Below are 17,489 nucleotides of genomic sequence, written 5' to 3'. Positions count from 1 at the left end.
TTTGTGTGTACTGAGAAAATATATATCTTCGACAATGGCTATAATCTTGAATTGTGTCTCACCCAATGTGCTGTGACACCTATAAATCGGCGACTTCTTGAAGTCCATATGTCTGTTGTAGTGCAGACGTAAATCGCATCTTTCCTAAGATTGGTGCAAATTTCCTTCATTTTATCCTCATACAAAATCTCAATCCGTCTGCAAAGCGTATTCCTCGAGATATGCTTCAACGTCTTGTTATATTGCTTTATATTTAAATCTATAATAATAAAGCGAATTCAATTATGAGAAAATGCAACAATGTATGAATCCACGTTCATGGATTTAAATGAGTCACGTTTGACATTTTTATTGGAAGGAACGGAAGAAACAAAACTCTGTAAAGACTACACGCAGAACCAGTCGCGTCACCGACCATTAAATCAAGATCCTAGTGTAGTTATAATTTCTTACCAGAAGATTTCTCTCCTTACAAGCTTGATAAAATATTTAATTTGGACTCACCGTCAAACATTTTTCGGAAACTAGGCATCTCAACAGTACAAAAGGGTGCCATATTTTCGAGAACGTAATTCGTGATGTTTGTTTCGAAATTTCTTTGTGAAAATTGGCACGTAATGGTTTTGGATTCTCGATCTCGATCTTCCGGCTGTTGACGTTTATCTCTTCTATAATCCAAGAAGGCTTGATAATCATCTGGATGCTTTCGCTGTAAATGTATTTATATTAGGACAAAAATTCGGATGAATCAGCTTACTTAATAAACAGTTTATGTTTCCATCGAAAGAATTGTCCTCAAACATACCTTAATGTGCGTTGCAAAATTTGATGGCGATTTGAAGGATGCTTTTATCGTTTTATTGTATGGGCACAATTGACAAACACCAGAAAGTGGGCCACAAAACAAAGATTTTTCCATATCGATCTTGAAATATTTTCCATCGGAAAAGGCATGTTTTTTGCACTCCTCTATAAAGAGCTCAAGTTCGTCTCGCTCCTCAATATCCTGGTTCGCTGAATCGTTGTCTACATTAGTCATATCGGTTTGGCTACTCTCATCTACTCTCGTATCTATTCAATTGATTTAATTTATTTGTTATCAAATCATTATTATTTTATCTATTGTATATGATATTCTAATCAGGAGTAATTATGCAGAGATAAGGAGCCAATTTCAATAATTTTGAAATATGTTATCGAGGTTATCACATAGAGTATTGTGAAGATTGCAATTGGCATTAGTTGTTTATTAAAAAGTTAATAACAAAGAAAGTATAATAAATAGTATGTAATTCCATGATACGATATAGACTGTATTACATTGATCGCTGAGAGTAATTTGTTTTTATTTACCTATTTTTACTGAAATCAGCTAGTGGAGCAATGATTTATTTCTATGTTGCAAAATTCTTATTTTGTTTTTTTGATACCACATACATAGGTATATACGAATATGTGTGTGTATTATAAAGTGAAAACGTACTTAAGAAGTCATATCTTACTTGTATTCATATTGTTGGAAAAACTGGTATCTTTCTGTTGTCATGTATTATGTTATTCACGCCGGTTAGTGATGTGAGATTGAAGATACGGCGTCGAGGCTTAGCCTCGAGGCTAGCAGCGTCATGCGAGCAACGCGCGCGAATGGCGTGGTTAGGTCCAGTATCATTGAATTCGCGATTATTGTCGCCCGTATCGTCCCGCTCACTCTTATCACTTGAGCTTCTTCTAATTCGTGCTTTTCGTACTCTTGCAAAAAGTTTCCTAAACGGAAGGCTTTTTTGTACTCGCGAAAGTAGCGATTCGTTAAATCGTCCGTCTCTTCCGGGGTAAGTTTACGGCTCGACAGTAGGCGGGAGTAGGCCCACGACGCGTATAAAGCGACAATAAATCTAATCAGTCGCATTGTCTCGCTTTCGTCGTCGCGAGGGTATTCTATCGTGTCGACTTCGCTAATTACGTCTCGCGCGTGCCGTATAAGAACCATAAAAAAGTTTTTAATCGCGCCCGTGTATAACGGATAGATGAAATTATCCGTCGGGTCGTCCAACGGACGCAATTGGATAATTCCTCGATCTTCCGATTGCATTTCCGTCTTATGTACGAAGATATTTCCCGTTACCTCGTAATTGTAAACCGTACTTATACCGTGCGCAAAGTACAATGCGCGAAACTCGGCTCGCATAGAACGGTTCGTCGTCGCGGCCGATGTCCATAAGTTGTTGACGTACTCGTCATTGTTGCACTTGGCGATCGCCTCCAAGTGTCGCAGATCTTCACCGATGCAGACGTCTGCGTGTCGCGCCCAATTCGAAACGCGATGAACGTACCGCGGGTCAACAATAACCGAGTGATGATACAAGTTTCGTCCACGTCGAACACTCGGTGACGTTCTATAGTTTCCAACATGGTGCCGTCGATCCTCAACGAATCCAACGTGAGAACCTCCTCCAGTCTCAACGCGTGATTACGCACCATGTAATTCCGACAGTACGCCAGAAAGTTCCTGACGTACTGCCGGAAGTGTTTAGACACGGGGGAAAAAGTACGACCGCCGTCGACAAATCCGCGGCAAATGGCGTACGCCGCCGTAAAGCCTGAGTCGGCTGGCCGCGCCATTTTGGCAGCCGAACAATACCCTTGCATATACGTCACTATATGCCCGTCCATCGGTGGCGAGATACTGGCGTCGAAGTAACCGTAATCACTTGTAAACGCGACTCGATACCTGTGGGTTTTGCTTCCTAGTCTGATCGCTTTCGCGTACATTCCCGCGAGGGAATCAGCGCCTCTTCCCGCTAATTTGATTAGCAACGCGCTGTCGGGTTAAATGGCTCGCAACACGTCGGCCCTGTGCAACTGCACAACGTCGACGTGAGGGTGATCGACGTTGGCCACGCGAGCGACGACGTCCCTTGCGAAGTCTTTCTCTAGTCGCATACCATGTTCGGCCATGTAAAATCTAACGTACGACATACCGCACGTGGGAGTCAGATCGCACTCGTTTAATTGCTCCGTTATTAATCTTGCGAACATGTCGTAATCGGTCTGCATGATGTTGTTTATGCGATTGACCTCGTACGCGACATATTTAATTCCCGCTTTCGCGGTCTCCGTGAATGTTGGAAGACGTCGCGCCGCGCGCACGATTACACGCTGTATGAATCCGGTGATGCTTTTTCTAAGCTGCCCATCCTCCTCCTTATTCGTCTGCCGCGGAACGTTAAAAAAAACCCGTGCTCACGATTTATTTGGAACACGACGCACAGCGGTATCGAGTCTATCAAACCTAACTGGAACTCGTACCACCGTTTGCGAACGTTAACCGTGTCGCCGTTGTGACAAGAAACCGCCGGTTCGCGTATTGTCGGATTGAACGACTCTCTTTTGTTTAAATAAGTCGTCAATTTAGTGTTGCGAACTAACGAGATTAACACAGGTTTTATGTGTATCTTACACAATATATGGAAGCGAAAGGGCTCCATCGTCCTGCACATGATCACATGATCACATGATCACATATGAATCGATATCGCCATAGACGGTATAGTCTTCAGGAACGTCGTCAATCGGAACAGGATCGAGCCATCTGATCAAATGATGACGCTCGTCGTCGTCGTCGTTGGACCGCGGTGGACTCTGCTGCGTCGCCACTTGGGCGATTTCTTCCACCTCCTCCTGTTGCTCCTCCTCTTCGTCTTCCGTAGAGGACAGGTAAAGTTGAGCCATAACGGCCTCTTCTTCCTGACCCTCGATCTCGTCATCGACGACATCGACATCGTCATCCTCCTCAAAACCGAGTCCCCTTCGTCTCGGCACCGGTCTATCCCTCGCCTTTTCTCCCCTCGGTCTCCTCTTGGTCCTCACCGGATAATATTCCTGCAAGAACGACGACACTTGCCGCATTTGCTCCAACTCTTGCTCTCGTCGCGTTGGCAACGACAGCCTAGTTTTCGCCGCGGAAAAAACCAAATTTACGCCGCCTTTCCCTTCATTGCTGCCTGCCTGGGGGTCTGTATCCGACCCCCAATGACTACAGCCCGCCTGCTCCCCACTCCCTAAGCTCGTCTGAAAATTTAAATTCTGCATTTTGGTTTGATCCCGCTATCTCATCGCGGCTCGGGCTAAGCCCTATGCCCCAGCCCCCCGCCAACAGCGGGGAAACTGAGGCTCCAGCCCCTTACTAATCCAACGAACAAGGGGCATCAAGGCCCCAGGCCCGTGGGTCTTCGGGGGTCCCTGACCTCCAACCTCCAGGGCACCGCGACAGGTGCCGCCACGCGGGGGGCCCCACGGACAGTTGGGGCCAAGGGTGTCGCACCCCACCCAAGGCCTTGCCTGCCGTGGCGACTGGCATAAAGTCTCGGGTCGCCGGCCGAGGTAACCTCCGCACCGGTGACCCCTCCAACCCCGGTGGCCGGGTTCGGGAGGGATGCGATCCCCGACCACCAGAGTCCCACAATCTCCCACCCAGGTGGCCTGGCCCCGACCTCGGAATACGTCCGAGCGGTCCAGGCGACCTCTCACCCCAGATCTCCCACCCTGCCGGAGCACCGGCGTGCAATGGGTGAGGGATCCAATACCCACCCCAACCCCGTGGTTTTTTATCGAGGTTTTCCTTCCTCTAGGCCGGTAGGAGGAGTAGAAACTCTCCCTTAACGGTCCCGGCCGACCGGGCGTTTGAAGTCGGGGTCGCCTTCCCCTACCGGCAAATCGGGTCCGATCCTAAGACCGAACCCTTACGGAGGTTGCCGGACCCCCTGGTGTGATCTTGGACCCTGGGTTCCGCGTCGATCCGCCGGGCCCTCTCGGTGGTTGGACCACCGATACCGCCCCGCCGGATCGACGGAGAACACAGAGTGGCTCCCTCACCGCGCCAAGGTGGCACACCTTCCGAGGGAGACCATCTCTAATCGTTTAGAAACTATAAATATTTTCAGTTTTTCTTAAAAATATTTATAGCTCCCGAACGGTTAGAGATGGGGAGAGATACCTGTACCAGTCGTCGTTGTACTAGCTTTGAAGAGTGGGGGGGGCTTCGCCCCCCCCAACCCCCCCTTGAATAAGCTATGGTGACTTCTTCGAAGAAGCCGCGTGGATAGCAGGTGGGGTACTGGGGGACGCAGTCATGGGGGAGGCTCCGCCCCCATACCCCCCCTCCCGGGAGGCCGCGCGAACAAAGGACCCCTTCATACTTTAATTAATTTCAAAAAAATTTGAATAAAAGGGGGGTCCAAAACGCGTTTCTCGACATTTGGAATCGCGTGGCACAGGTCCTGGAAAAGCGATTTTTTCAAAGCCACCCCTTGGAACTTAGAAAAATCCAGCTTCTACCCCCTGGTCCAAGTATACAGAGCCCGAACGGGGGGTGCGAGGAAGATGGGACCTGGGGGAATGGATAATCCTCCTCGAGGACGTCAACTTCCCCTTTTACCCCACCCCCCACCTCCCTCCCCTTAGAAGCTAGAGTCAAAAAACCAAAATTGCCAAAATCAATCACCAGAAGGGGTTGAGATGGAGGGGTGGGACCTGTGCCACTTTTCGAATCGTAAAAAAACGCTTCGGGTTCCGTCATAAATAATTTTGGTAAAATTTTCAAAAATTTATAACTCCGGAACGGGGGGTGGTGGGGGTGGTTCCAAGGGGGATGGACGCGTCTCGTCGAGGACTACCTTCGGTCCTCAGAACCCAACCCCCTAGCTCCACCCCCTTGGACGCTAGAGCCGAAAAACAAAAAACGCCAATTTCAACTCCTTGAAGGAAGGGTGGGGGGGTGGGACCATGACCAAAATCCGTTTCATGAAAAAGCGATTCTATATATACAATAAAAAAATTTCGACCTACAAGCAAACATGTAACCCTTGAAACCGGTAGCTAAAGCCTCCGTTCCAGAGTCGAGCCCTTCTCGCAGCGGCGGTACTTTCCGAGATACGGACATGTCCACAGCGTCAGCTGGGGATCCCGGTGCTGCAGAGCTGACGGGGGGAGCCGACCAATCGGCCAGCCAGGCCATCGAGGAGCTAGAAATATTCGAGGACGAGGGCCTATCGCAGAGTGAGCTGTTCGAGAAGGTGCCCGAGGTCCAGGTCGAGCAGATTATTGAGCAGAGCGGGGTACAGCCCGCTGGAGACGACATCTTGACAGTCAGCCAACCAGGAGACGAGGAGAGGATCGACGAGCCGGAGGCCGAACAGACGGCTACGGAGACGGCAGCAGGTGCATCGCGCGCCCAATAAGAGAAACCCGTTCCGGTTGTGCGAGATATTTGATATTTCTTTTATTAGAGCCTACCCAGAGTAGAGTGTTATTAATTTTATTTCTATTGAATTTATTTTAAGAGATTTTACAGGTGACGATACCCAGAGAGGTAATTTTGATATTATTTTGCATAGAATTGCATGTATTAGTCTTAGCAGCGTACGACATTAAAAACGACAACATTTTACACATAACAAAACAATATAATTACCCCAAACACACATCCAACCAATCCCAGAAATCCTGGAGAGTAAAACATAGAGATTCTGTAAAGATAAAAGTTAAGTCATTCGAGGGCCAATCACAGGCCAGCATTTCCAAAAGTATAATTCAGAGATGGATCCGGAGGGATTCAAGTCATTAATATTAACAGCAATTTTTATTCTATTTTCAATATTAATTTTTTATTGCATTTTCATGATATATTCAAGCAAAGCCACACCATGAAGTTGAAAGAATACATAGTAGTTACACTTATCATTTTTATTCCTGTCATAACGTCATTTCCAGACATACAATTAATCACCACGATATTCACACTATACACGTTATATATCTTATTATTAAGCGTCGAGATCGAACCAAGATTGGTTCTAGATTAAGGAGTACTATTAAGTGCATGTTTAACGATTATTCATGCCTAGGGCATTACCAAGGACCAATGACGTCCGTACAAATAGATTTTATATTCAGTCACGATTTTTAAACAGTTTTGACAGTTCCGACGGAATGTCGCATCACGACAGCCAATGGGAAGCGTCCCAGTCGATTTTACACAGATTGATAGTCATTTTAGTTGATTCGATAATTTCAGATATTTTCAACACACCGAGAGCCAATAGGAATGATTCCTGGCCATTTGATATTATTTTACATATTTTCGGATTATTTTAAGATTTTCCAAGGCCTTCAGCCAATCGGAGCGCTTTGCGCGACTTATTCAGATAAACGCGTGAAACCGACCAATGAGAAGCGAGCTCAGCTCGGATAAAGCGAGATTCGATATTAAGGGTGCCTTTTCATGCAGCGAATTTTTCGCTGCGAATGATTTCTAGCGAATAGCGAATAATTCTCTGTAAAGTAGCGAATTATTCGTCGCGAATGAGCAAATAGTGTACGAGTAAATTGGAGTGAATGTCATATATAAGTATGTATTTTATTTCAAAATTGATTATAAATATTATTTACATATGCTAGAACTCTTAAATAAAATTAAATAATTTTGTATAAATTAATGAAATTGTTAATAAGTTAGAAAAAAATCTGTTTAAGCTTTTATAATGGAAGAAGATTCAATTATAACCTGGATGCATTGGTATAACCAACAAATACAGTCATTATTTAATTATGTGCAAGTGAATAATTACTATCAAGAAAATATACGGAAAAGGAAAGCGATTGCCGTTACTGCTGTACTCTTACATATGAAAAAAAGAAAATATTCTCAAAAGAAGTATTGGATAGCACCCATTTTTCAAGCAAGAAAAGAGCATGGATTCTTTTATGCTGTGCTACCCAAACTGGTCTTAGAAGATTTAAGATTCCACAATTATATACGCATGAGCGCAACTCAAATAGAAGATTTGATCCTTTTAATTGGACCAAAAATATTTAAGCAGTATTATATTAGAGAACCTATAGATGTTGCTGAGCGTTTATTTATCACATTAAGGTAAAAAAATTATCAGTGTTAAAAAATATATTACTATAGAATATTTTGCATTTAGAAATGTAAGTTAAATTTCAGATATTTGGCCTCTGGTGATTCTATAGCTTCGTTATCTTACCAGTATTTAATTGGATTAACTACTGCTGCAAATATTATCGCAGAAACGTGCCAAGCTATATGGGAAAATTTATTACCTATAGTATTATCTGGAGAAATAAGTGAAAACAAATGGCTAACAATTGCAAAAGATTTTGAAGATAAATGGAATTTTCCGCACTGTATAGGTGCCATAGATGGAAAGCACATAATTATTGAAGTAAAATGATTTATTTTTCATTGTATAAAATTAATTCATATATTTTTACTAAATTTTGAAAATAATTTGTTTATTTTAAGGGTCAACCGAATGCAGGATCATCATATTTCAACTACAAAGGGAGCCATAGTATAATTCTTCTGGCTATATGTGATAGCAACTATATTTTTACATTTGTTGACATTGGAGCTTATGGTCGAAGGAGCGATGGAGGAATTTTTAAAGAGAGTACTTTTGGTCAAAAATTTGAAAATAACGAAATGAAGATACCCAAACCTGCACCAATTTCTAATAATGGAGAAAATCTTCCATATATTATTGTAGGAGATGAAGCGTTTCCACTGAAAACTTATTTATTAAGACCTTATCCGGGTAAACAAAGTGTTCAATATGACAAGCGTATATTCAATTATAGATTATCAAGAGCCAGAAGAACAATAGAGAACAGCTTTGGAATTCTAGCTAATAGGTGGAGAATTTTTAGAAAACCTATTATTTTAAGAGTTGAGAAAACCATGAAAATTGTACAGGCAACTGTGTGTCTACATAATTGGTTACGCATGGCAGATCTTAACGGAAACGAAAAAGTTAAATATGTAACAGAAGAATCAGTAGATAGAGAAGATGAAAATGGTTTTTTACCAGGAAGTTGGAGAGCTGATGTACAGATTGGCACTGGTATAACAGATATAACTCGCTTAGGAAACAACTCTAGTACTCGTCAAGCTGTAGAAGTACGGGAAAAATTTCTTCATTATTTTAACAATGATGGAGCTGTTGATTGGCAACATCTTCATGTATAAATAGAATTTAAAAAATTGTAATTACAAACATATACTGACTTATATAAAATTATTGTGACTACATTTAGTTTTTAAATAAATAAAAAATATGTTGTATTAAAATTAATGGTATTTACTAATAAATTAAAAAATAATTTTATTTATGATAATAGCTTTTTATTGGAATATATATATTTGAACACAAAATATTATTAAATGCGTTCTTTATAATTACATTTATATATAGATATAAACATAAACATATTAATATTTAAAATTTTGTAAGATATAAAAATAGTATTACTGAAAATTAGTGCAACCGATACAAATAATTATACTTTTAAAATAAAAACTTATAAACTTTCATAATTTCAAGTTTAACAAGCTAAACAAAAAATAAATAAAAATGTATGAAAGAAAATATAAACAGTCTTTTCAAATAATTTTTATAATTACTCAGTCTTATAAACTTAAGAAGTAAGTTAGCTATCTTAATCTGTTTTTTAAATTAAATAATAAAATAAAAACTTTCATATAAACTGTCAAGTTTTACAAAATAAACTAATAACTAAATAAAAATGTATAAAAAAGTATCAACAGTCTTTTTATAATTACTGAGTATTATAATTAAAAACTTAAGAAGTTGATTATCTAATCTGCTTCATTTTCTACATTAAATAATAGTTCATAAATTTTAAACATTGCTTTATTAGATTGTTTTTTATTTAGATTTCTTAACTTTTTGTCTATTGTTAAACAAAAATTAGAAATCTCGTCTTTTTCTTTTAACTCAGGCATTGGTAGCAACGGTGGCTGCACAATTTGAGGTGACGGAATAGGCTTATGTAATGCTTCGGCAAGCATTTCGATTGGATCACGTTTTTTCTTTTTGCCTGAAAAAATCAATTACTTATTAATTCAATTGTGTTTATAATAGCTTGATATTTCTTAATACTTTCATGATACAAAATATACTAACATTTATTAGATTCAACATCATCCGAAGAACGAGTCAAATCTTTCGATTGCAAGTCTGGATCATCAGGTACATTAGCATCTGGTTTCGTTGGTAATGTTAAATTGCTAATAGTGCTACATTGAAAAATAATATTTTAATTTAATTTTAATTTAATTCCAATTTATTATTATCAAGCTATTAATTACTTCTTAATTCCAAGATCAAATGAATCTTTTAAAAAGCTCATTTGTTCCATATGCCGCCACGGTTTGCCTTTTTTTGCTGCTTGTCCACTTCTCCCTTTCTCTTTTGTAAGATAACTTCGGTATGTATCATATAAATTCTTCCATTTTTGTTTTAATGTTGCTGTAGTGTATTGCTCTGAAAAAAGTTTAATGATTACAATTAATTTCTTTTAAAGTTACTAATTTTCTCAATTTTTCAATAAATGATATAATTTATTTACTGTTTTCCTTATTTCTGTTCATTAAGTCCGCTATTTCCTCCCAAAGTTTATCTTTTGCTGCTTTTGTCCGTTGTAATGGTAACGTATTTTTAAAATTCCACAAGGGAGGACGATCTTGGACTGCAGAAATTAATATTTCCTCCATTGATGCAATTAATGTAGTATCGTTACTTCTCTCTGTACTGGTGATATTAAAGATATTGACATTTTCCTTGTCAATTTCTTCAGTATCACCAGCACTTTCATTTTCACTAATTCTCGTAACGACTTGTCCATCAGCTAAAACAAATAAAAAAATGCACGCTTTACTAATTACATTAAAATTTAAATACAATAAAATTACTGTATTAATTACAGTAAAAATTTAAATAATAATATTTAATATTTCTTACATGTTTTAGGGTAAAACTGATTATTATCAGTAAACAAAACTTCCATATAACCTTGCACACAAAGATGACTTACTACATTTTCAAATGTACACTTTTCTTGGCATATGCCACATTCAAAGTTACGGTCATCCTAAAAAACATTAGATTAAATATTTAATTCAGACGATATTTCTTTGCTTTGGTGATTAAATTTTTATATTTTTAGCTTATTATGTTAAGATACATTTTATGAGTGTGCATCACATTTGAGGTTAGAATTGGTAATAGCTAAAGTAATAAAAGCATTATAAAGTAGATAAGCATATAAAGTATTTATAATTTCAATTGATAACTTACGTTTGATGAATTCATTTTTGATAATATCGTAAAGTAAATAATCTTATGATTTTCTGTTGTCTTGAGATCACAAAATTTGCTGACTTCAACATGCTTCAGCGAACATTCGCTAAAAGCTAAACAAATTCAGCGAACAGCGTTCATTCGCTGGCGAACTGCGAATGACCACGTGACCTCTATTCGCAGCGATTTTCTCGCTACATGAATTGGCACCTTAACACGCGATTTACATTATATACTTACGTTTTATGTTTTCCCTGTCGAAACAATTAAGTTAAGCGATATTTTATTGCATGCGGTATGATTAATATGTACGTACCGTTTATTATTATACTTACCTACCAGTCCATTGATTGGGCGAGACGATCCCACGAAGTCCGGGTACCTAAAAGAAAAGGATAATTAATAAAATTATTCTAGTAAATAGATACTTACCTGGCTACAGCGGGGAACGTCGCAATGACCATATTCGGTCACGCGGAAACGTTCCGAGTGACTTGTCGCGAACTTGCACATCGTGCGAATTGCGACGGCTGGCATTGGTTGCCGCATCGCGAAGATCGAAGCGAGAGCTCGTGTCCGCCGTCCAATCAGGAGTCAGTTTCTCACATCCCCGAGAGCTGAGCCAGCAAACCGGCTCAGTGAATCCTTATTGGTTCGACGATAAGGGGATCGTGTCGCTCTCCACCAATCAGCGACACGACATGCCAATAGCGTTGGCGCGCGTCGTACAACACCGTTCGCGCCCGAATAGGCGGCTCTACGCCTGCGCGTGCCCCAAAGTGGGAGAACGAGACCCGTTCCTCCCGGACAGTTCTTCGCGAGACTTCGGCGCGCTAACACCTTTGGTTTACCGCAGTAACATCCGATTCCGTTGAACTTATCGCGTTGTCCGCTAGCGATAGTAGCGTGAATAATAATTGTGTGAGCGTGATTGCGCGATAACGGGAAACACCGAGCGTGATTCACGAGACGACGCATAGTCGTAGAAAGCTCTCAATCGTCGGTTACGTGGTTCGACACGAGTGAACACGTCCGCGATTACATCGAGTACTGTATTCCAAGAACAATAAATTTGTTATTGTTTATAATAAAAAGTGAAACGTTTATTCGAGAGCCCGCGCATATCCTATCCACCGTAGAGTACATTCGCATAACCAGGGCGTGGCCCACGGCCTTGAACGCGTCCGCGACGTAAAAGACGGCAGCCATCTTGCTGGAAGGAAGGATCGGGGCGTTATTCCAACAAGGCTTTCTGTATTGATGTCTGAAAATACAGTGGCGACCGTAATTCCAGCCCAAGTAGTAAGTGGCTATTATATTGATTTTTATCATTCCATTCGTTGTTCCGGTCACACCCTAACCTTGGAATCGCAGGTTAAACCTGTGGTTCCGCAAACGAGCCGAGACAGCACCGGCAGGGCAGCTACAATGTCCCAGCCAACCAGGGAGAACGAGAAGGTGCTTGCCAGTGGAGGAGAGCCGGCAGAGCTGCCACACGGGGTAAAAGAAGCGATCGACGAGGCAGAAGCAGAGCTAGAGGGAGGCCCGCTCGCAGACGAGGGCCTGACAATAACAGACCTCTTTGAGGAGGTGTCCGAGGACGAGAAGATGCAGAACATCCTGACGGTGGGCACGGAACAGCCCGCTGGACTGACCACATTTCCAGAGAGCCAGCAAGTAGCGGCCGAGGTGGAGGTGCAGCAGGTGCACACGAGAGCCGAGTCCCGGGCAGAAAGCGAGAGCCAAGAGCTACACCCACGGGTGTAAAAGGGAGTAACGCGTCGCATCCCTTATTAGAATTAAAAATAGAATTAGAATTAAGTCATATAAGGTAAAAGTACCAATAACTGCCCACTTAAGGATACGAAGAAAATAAATCTTAAATCTAATACATAAAATTAATTTTATGCTACAAAAAACTTTTTTATTTAGGAAGTTATAACTATTTTCTGCTTAAACGAGTTAAAAAAAGTGATATTTTTTGCGGTATTTTATTTAAATTAAATAAAAATGTAGTAGACATCGATGTACCAATACATGACCAGCCAAAATGCGATTGTCCCAGCGTCCAAATTATGAGGTCCTAGTAACTGGCCATGACTTTTTAAGTGTATTAAAATAATTTTAATGAAAGGAATTTTATTTTGCAGAGTAAAAGCAAGAAGAAAATAATATATAAGTTAATAAAAAAACATTAGAAAAGTTAAAAATATAAAAATATTAGATAAAGAAATGCTTAAGAGGTTAGAAAATATAAAGTCTTAAAAAAAGTTTTTACAGTCTAATAAATAATTTATTTTTATTATTAATGTTTTAAATAAATAAATTTACTTATTATTAATTAAAAAATGGTTTTACAATCTAATAAATAATTTATTTTTACTACTAATTTAATAATTAGATTTAACTCACTTAAAACTTTAAAAGTTTAATACAACACATTTTAACAGACTATTTGTAATAGTTGCTGATGTCCTTTTATCAGAAAAGGATCATAATTATAGTGGTAACATAGGTGGTAATATAGTACAATACCTTTAGCATTTACTGTAAACAAAATAGTTATGCTTTCTTTCTCATCATCATGTACCTACAATTTTATAAAGACTTTGATCCTTTATAAGCCAATACACTGTCTGCCTTTGAAACTAAAAAAAAAAGAAGTTTTATCTAACAAATACTTTTGATAGATGGATGTCCAGTAGGTTTAACTTTTGTAAATGTTCTTTCACTTCTCTGAATTAATTCTTTAAAATATCTTTTGTTGCTGATGCTCAATTCATTGTAAAATTTTTAGCGATTCTTGGAGTCACATCTGGATGTCTCCTTTATTATCCTTTAAAGAAGACTCAGTGATAAGTTTCTGCACACACTGAAGAAGTTGACTGAATTTTCTATTGCAGCCAAAGAGGTTTCCCTGTAACAAAATCTCAACATCTTCAGTGTGTGCAGAAACTTAATTATCACTGCGTCTCCTTTCAAGGATAACAAACCAGGCAGACACTGGTAGGGAAAGTTTTTGTCGTAGACATCCAGATATGACTCCAAGAATCGCTCAAAATTTGACAATAAATTGAGCATCAGCAATAGAATTAAGATGTTTTAAAGAATTAATTCAGAGAAGTGAAAGAACATTTACAAAAGTTAAACCTACTAGACATCCATCTGTCAAGAGTATTTGTCAGATGAAAGTTATTTTTTCTTGGTTCCAAAGGCAGACAGGCAAATAACTTACAATTTGAGGTTATGTATACTACAAGTCAATAAAAATGAACGAAAGAAATGCATAAAACAGGAAAAATATACAATTTAGTATACTATCATTATAAGTAATGTTTACAAATAAATATACTTACAAATTTCGTACAGAAAACTTAAAAACAAAGCACAAAAACTCGAGCGCGTGTTGCGGCTAGGTACTAGGACATACAAGTAAGCACTTGAGATGACAGTTCGCCCAATAACTGGACAGCCGGCTAGTTTTCGGGCAGGCAAGATTATCACGTTACCGATTCATAGCCATGTAAATTTTTATTGAAAAAACAATTTAAATGAGCAATTTTTTATTTTTTATTTATTATAAATATTCTTAAGATTATATAGAAACTTTATTTATGCAGAAATATCTAATATTATGATTATTATCATCTTAACAAATATCACACATTCCTTAGCCATATCTTAAGGAATCTATGAAGACTCACGGTGCATTTGACTACGATATTTCAAACAATTTTTTAAATATTTTAAACAAAATGTTTAGTGGCATAATTTTTTATATAAGACACTGAATAACCAAATAACATAAATCAGTAAAAATATTTCTTTTTCTTTATGTATATAGCTTAATAAAAAATAAAATGTCCGTCAATGGCCAGGTAAAGGGACATGGTCCGTCATTGGTACTTTTACCTTAATATATTCACGATTGATTTTTTAACGTCTTACAAAAGTTTTAGACGCATGTCAAGTGCCAGTATTGGCGAAAGTCTATTTCGAGTTCAATATACCAGAGTTTATTTAGATAAGGCAGAAAGCCGATTTTTATAATGATTTATATGTTTTATAGCAATACAATTTAATAAATAAGATAGCGTTAACGAGATAAGAGAAACACATGTACACCTTGTTACACTTACATACACTTAAACGCTAGAAACTGCGGTACTAAAATAAAAGATACACTTTGTTACACTAAGAACAGACATAAAACTACAATACTTACCTTAATTACAATTCCAATTCGCAAAGCGACAAGTTCAACGTAAAGTAGAGATAAATTCATTAGAGATGCCTTCAGATAAATTTTACATAATTATTACAACATTTATTCTCATTTTATTTACAATCTTTATAATATACATGATTCTTTTACTATACGCGTCTAAAAATACGTCCGAGCCATATCACATGCCATTATGCAGTTCAAAGAATATCTTATAGTATCATTTATTATATTTTTCCCATTAATAACAAGCTTACCAGATGTGAACATGATAATTACACTTTTCACACTTTTTACACTATACATCCTATTATTGAGCACACAAGAAGATCCCTGAAGGTGCAACACTTTTACACCAAGTACATGTCATTAACACGCAAACGAGAGGACCACCGAGAGGTGCAACACTTTCTACACTATCTACACCGACATCTTAAGATTAAGGCCCGGTTTCACCAACGTGATTTAATCTAATCGGTCGATTAAATTGGTCACCAGAATTGCCAATAGCAAGACTTCAAAAACGAACGTGTTCTTAACCTATTCTTGTCGCGTATACAAGCATTATAACCGTGAAAGTGGAAATAAGGGTTGAATTATCATATAAAATGAATAATATATTTGATATAATTAATAATTACGAGAATATTAACAACGTTATGGATTTCTTAGACTACGACGAATACGATGATGATAATCCTGAAAGAAATGCAAGAAGAGAACGTATATTTCAACCACGTATTAATTATTTTGACGTTTTGAATGACAAACTTTTTGAAGAAAGATTTAGGATATCAAAACCGGTCTTCACAATAATTCTAGAAAGAATTGAACATGTAATACGACATGCCAGCGATCGGTATGTACATTTATAATGTTTAAATTATAATTATATTTTGGAAATACTTTAATATTATGTTATACATTAACATGAATAATCCTATTCTTCCTAAGATCCAATTAATGGTTGCCTTAAGATTTTATGCAAGTGCATCTTTCTATATGGTTATTGGTGATTTTTCTGGAATTAGCAGAGCTAGTGTCCACAGAATTGTGCATCGTGTGTCTAATGCTATTGCTGCATTAAAAGATGAATACATAAAGCTCCCTTCCACACATCAGGAAATTGTATAAAATGAAGCACAATTTTTTAAAATAGCTAAATTTATCCATGTGATGGGGTGTATAGATTGTACACATATAAAGATCCAATTATGTGGTAAGAACATTTGTACTATAGTATATAAACGTTTGTATTTTGTACAATGTTTCTTTGTTTTCTAGGAGGAAAAGATGGTGAAGTATATCGCAACAGAAAGGGATACTTTTCTATAAATACACAAGTAGTCATAAATGCAAAGCTTGAAATTATAGATATAGTTGCTCGTTGGCCAGGATCTGCACACGACTCAACTATTTTTGACCATTCAAGAATTAAAACTTTATTTGAAATGGGCAGATTCGGCGACAGTGTACTCTTCGGAGATTCTGGATATCCAACTTTGCCATATTTAATGACTCCTTTATTAAATCCCACAACAGCAGCAGAGCATCTATATAATGAATCTCAGATTCGAACTCGTTCAACAGTTGAACGATGTTTTGGGATGTGGAAACGAAAATTTCCTGTATTAGCGATTGGAATGCGTTTTAACAGGATTGAAAAGGCACTTGTTGTTATTGTAGCAACAGCTGTTCTACACAACACTTCCATACAAGAAAGATTTGAAAATCCAAATGTTGATGCATATAATGCTATCCAACAATTGCACAATGCTAACGCTATAAATATTCATGATCAGCGGCAAAATTTATTTCTGGACTATTTTCATAAGTAATATGCATTTATTATTAAAAATAATGCAATTGAGGCAATATTTTAATCAACACTTCAATAATTTCAGATTAATTTAAACCGTATTATAAGATACTTAAGTCTCAAGGCAGCACTGAATCAATAGATGTGAAATATGATACTAAGTATAGTGCTCTCTCAGAGTTAATAACAGAACGCAATAATAAGAGTATTTTCCACTATCTTAGAATAAGTAATAACTAAAACAAAATAATAAAATAATATGTGT

At 38.2% G+C, this 17,489-nt stretch overlaps 3 protein-coding genes across 3 annotated transcripts; 2 read left to right on the top strand and 1 right to left on the bottom strand.

The window, feature by feature from the left end:
* The first annotated feature begins 7,270 nt into the window (after positions 1-7,270).
* Positions 7,271-9,185, top strand: LOC139782174 (uncharacterized). Its single transcript, XM_071721145.1, has 4 exons — positions 7,271-7,405; positions 7,531-7,930; positions 8,006-8,243; positions 8,324-9,185. The coding sequence occupies exons 1-4, from the start codon at positions 7,393-7,395 to the stop codon at positions 9,044-9,046; spliced, it is 1,374 nt and encodes a 457-aa protein (XP_071577246.1). The 5' UTR covers positions 7,271-7,392; the 3' UTR covers positions 9,047-9,185.
* Positions 9,186-9,645: 460 nt separating this feature from the next.
* LOC139782177 (uncharacterized) lies at positions 9,646-11,543 on the bottom strand. The gene is made up of 6 exons (XM_071721148.1): positions 11,178-11,543; positions 10,842-10,971; positions 10,450-10,728; positions 10,190-10,364; positions 10,005-10,117; positions 9,646-9,918 (listed from the first exon to the last, which is right to left on the bottom strand). Exons 1-6 carry the CDS (start codon positions 11,190-11,192, stop codon positions 9,677-9,679), a joined length of 954 nt encoding a protein of 317 aa, XP_071577249.1. The 5' UTR covers positions 11,193-11,543; the 3' UTR covers positions 9,646-9,676.
* A 2,792-nt stretch (positions 11,544-14,335) lies between these two features.
* Positions 14,336-17,480, top strand: LOC139782176 (putative nuclease HARBI1). The gene is made up of 3 exons (XM_071721146.1): positions 14,336-16,264; positions 16,360-16,624; positions 16,690-17,480. The coding sequence occupies exons 2-3, from the start codon at positions 16,582-16,584 to the stop codon at positions 17,241-17,243; spliced, it is 597 nt and encodes a 198-aa protein (XP_071577247.1). The 5' UTR covers positions 14,336-16,264; positions 16,360-16,581; the 3' UTR covers positions 17,244-17,480.
* Positions 17,481-17,489: the final 9 nt, after the last annotated feature.

Source organism: Temnothorax nylanderi, unplaced genomic scaffold (genome assembly GCF_030848795.1).
Source record: "Temnothorax nylanderi isolate EJ_2023f unplaced genomic scaffold, tnyl_v1.0 TNYL_tig0393_pilon, whole genome shotgun sequence".
Lineage (NCBI taxonomy): Eukaryota > Metazoa > Arthropoda > Insecta > Hymenoptera > Formicidae > Temnothorax > Temnothorax nylanderi.
This window is presented reverse-complemented; position numbering and strand designations above follow the sequence as displayed.

What these genes read in the sequence shown, in the direction of transcription:
- LOC139782174 (XM_071721145.1), top strand. An exon ending in CGTTTATTTATCACATTAAG is followed by an intron (nt 7,931 to 8,005) that starts GTAAAAAAATTA and finishes GTTAAATTTCAG; the next exon opens with ATATTTGGCCTCTGGTGATT. An exon ending in GAAAGCACATAATTATTGAA is followed by an intron (nt 8,244 to 8,323) that starts GTAAAATGATTT and finishes GTTTATTTTAAG; the next exon opens with GGTCAACCGAATGCAGGATC.
- LOC139782177 (XM_071721148.1), bottom strand. An exon ending in TCAGTTTTACCCTAAAACAT is followed by an intron (nt 10,729 to 10,841) that starts GTAAGAAATATT and finishes TATTTGTTTTAG; the next exon opens with CTGATGGACAAGTCGTTACG. An exon ending in TGATGTTGAATCTAATAAAT is followed by an intron (nt 9,919 to 10,004) that starts GTTAGTATATTT and finishes TGATTTTTTCAG; the next exon opens with GCAAAAAGAAAAAACGTGAT.
- LOC139782176 (XM_071721146.1), top strand. Translation starts at nt 16,582, where the DNA reads ATGGGGTGTATAGATTGTACACATATAAAGATCCAATTATGTG. An exon ending in TATAAAGATCCAATTATGTG is followed by an intron (nt 16,625 to 16,689) that starts GTAAGAACATTT and finishes TTTGTTTTCTAG; the next exon opens with GAGGAAAAGATGGTGAAGTA.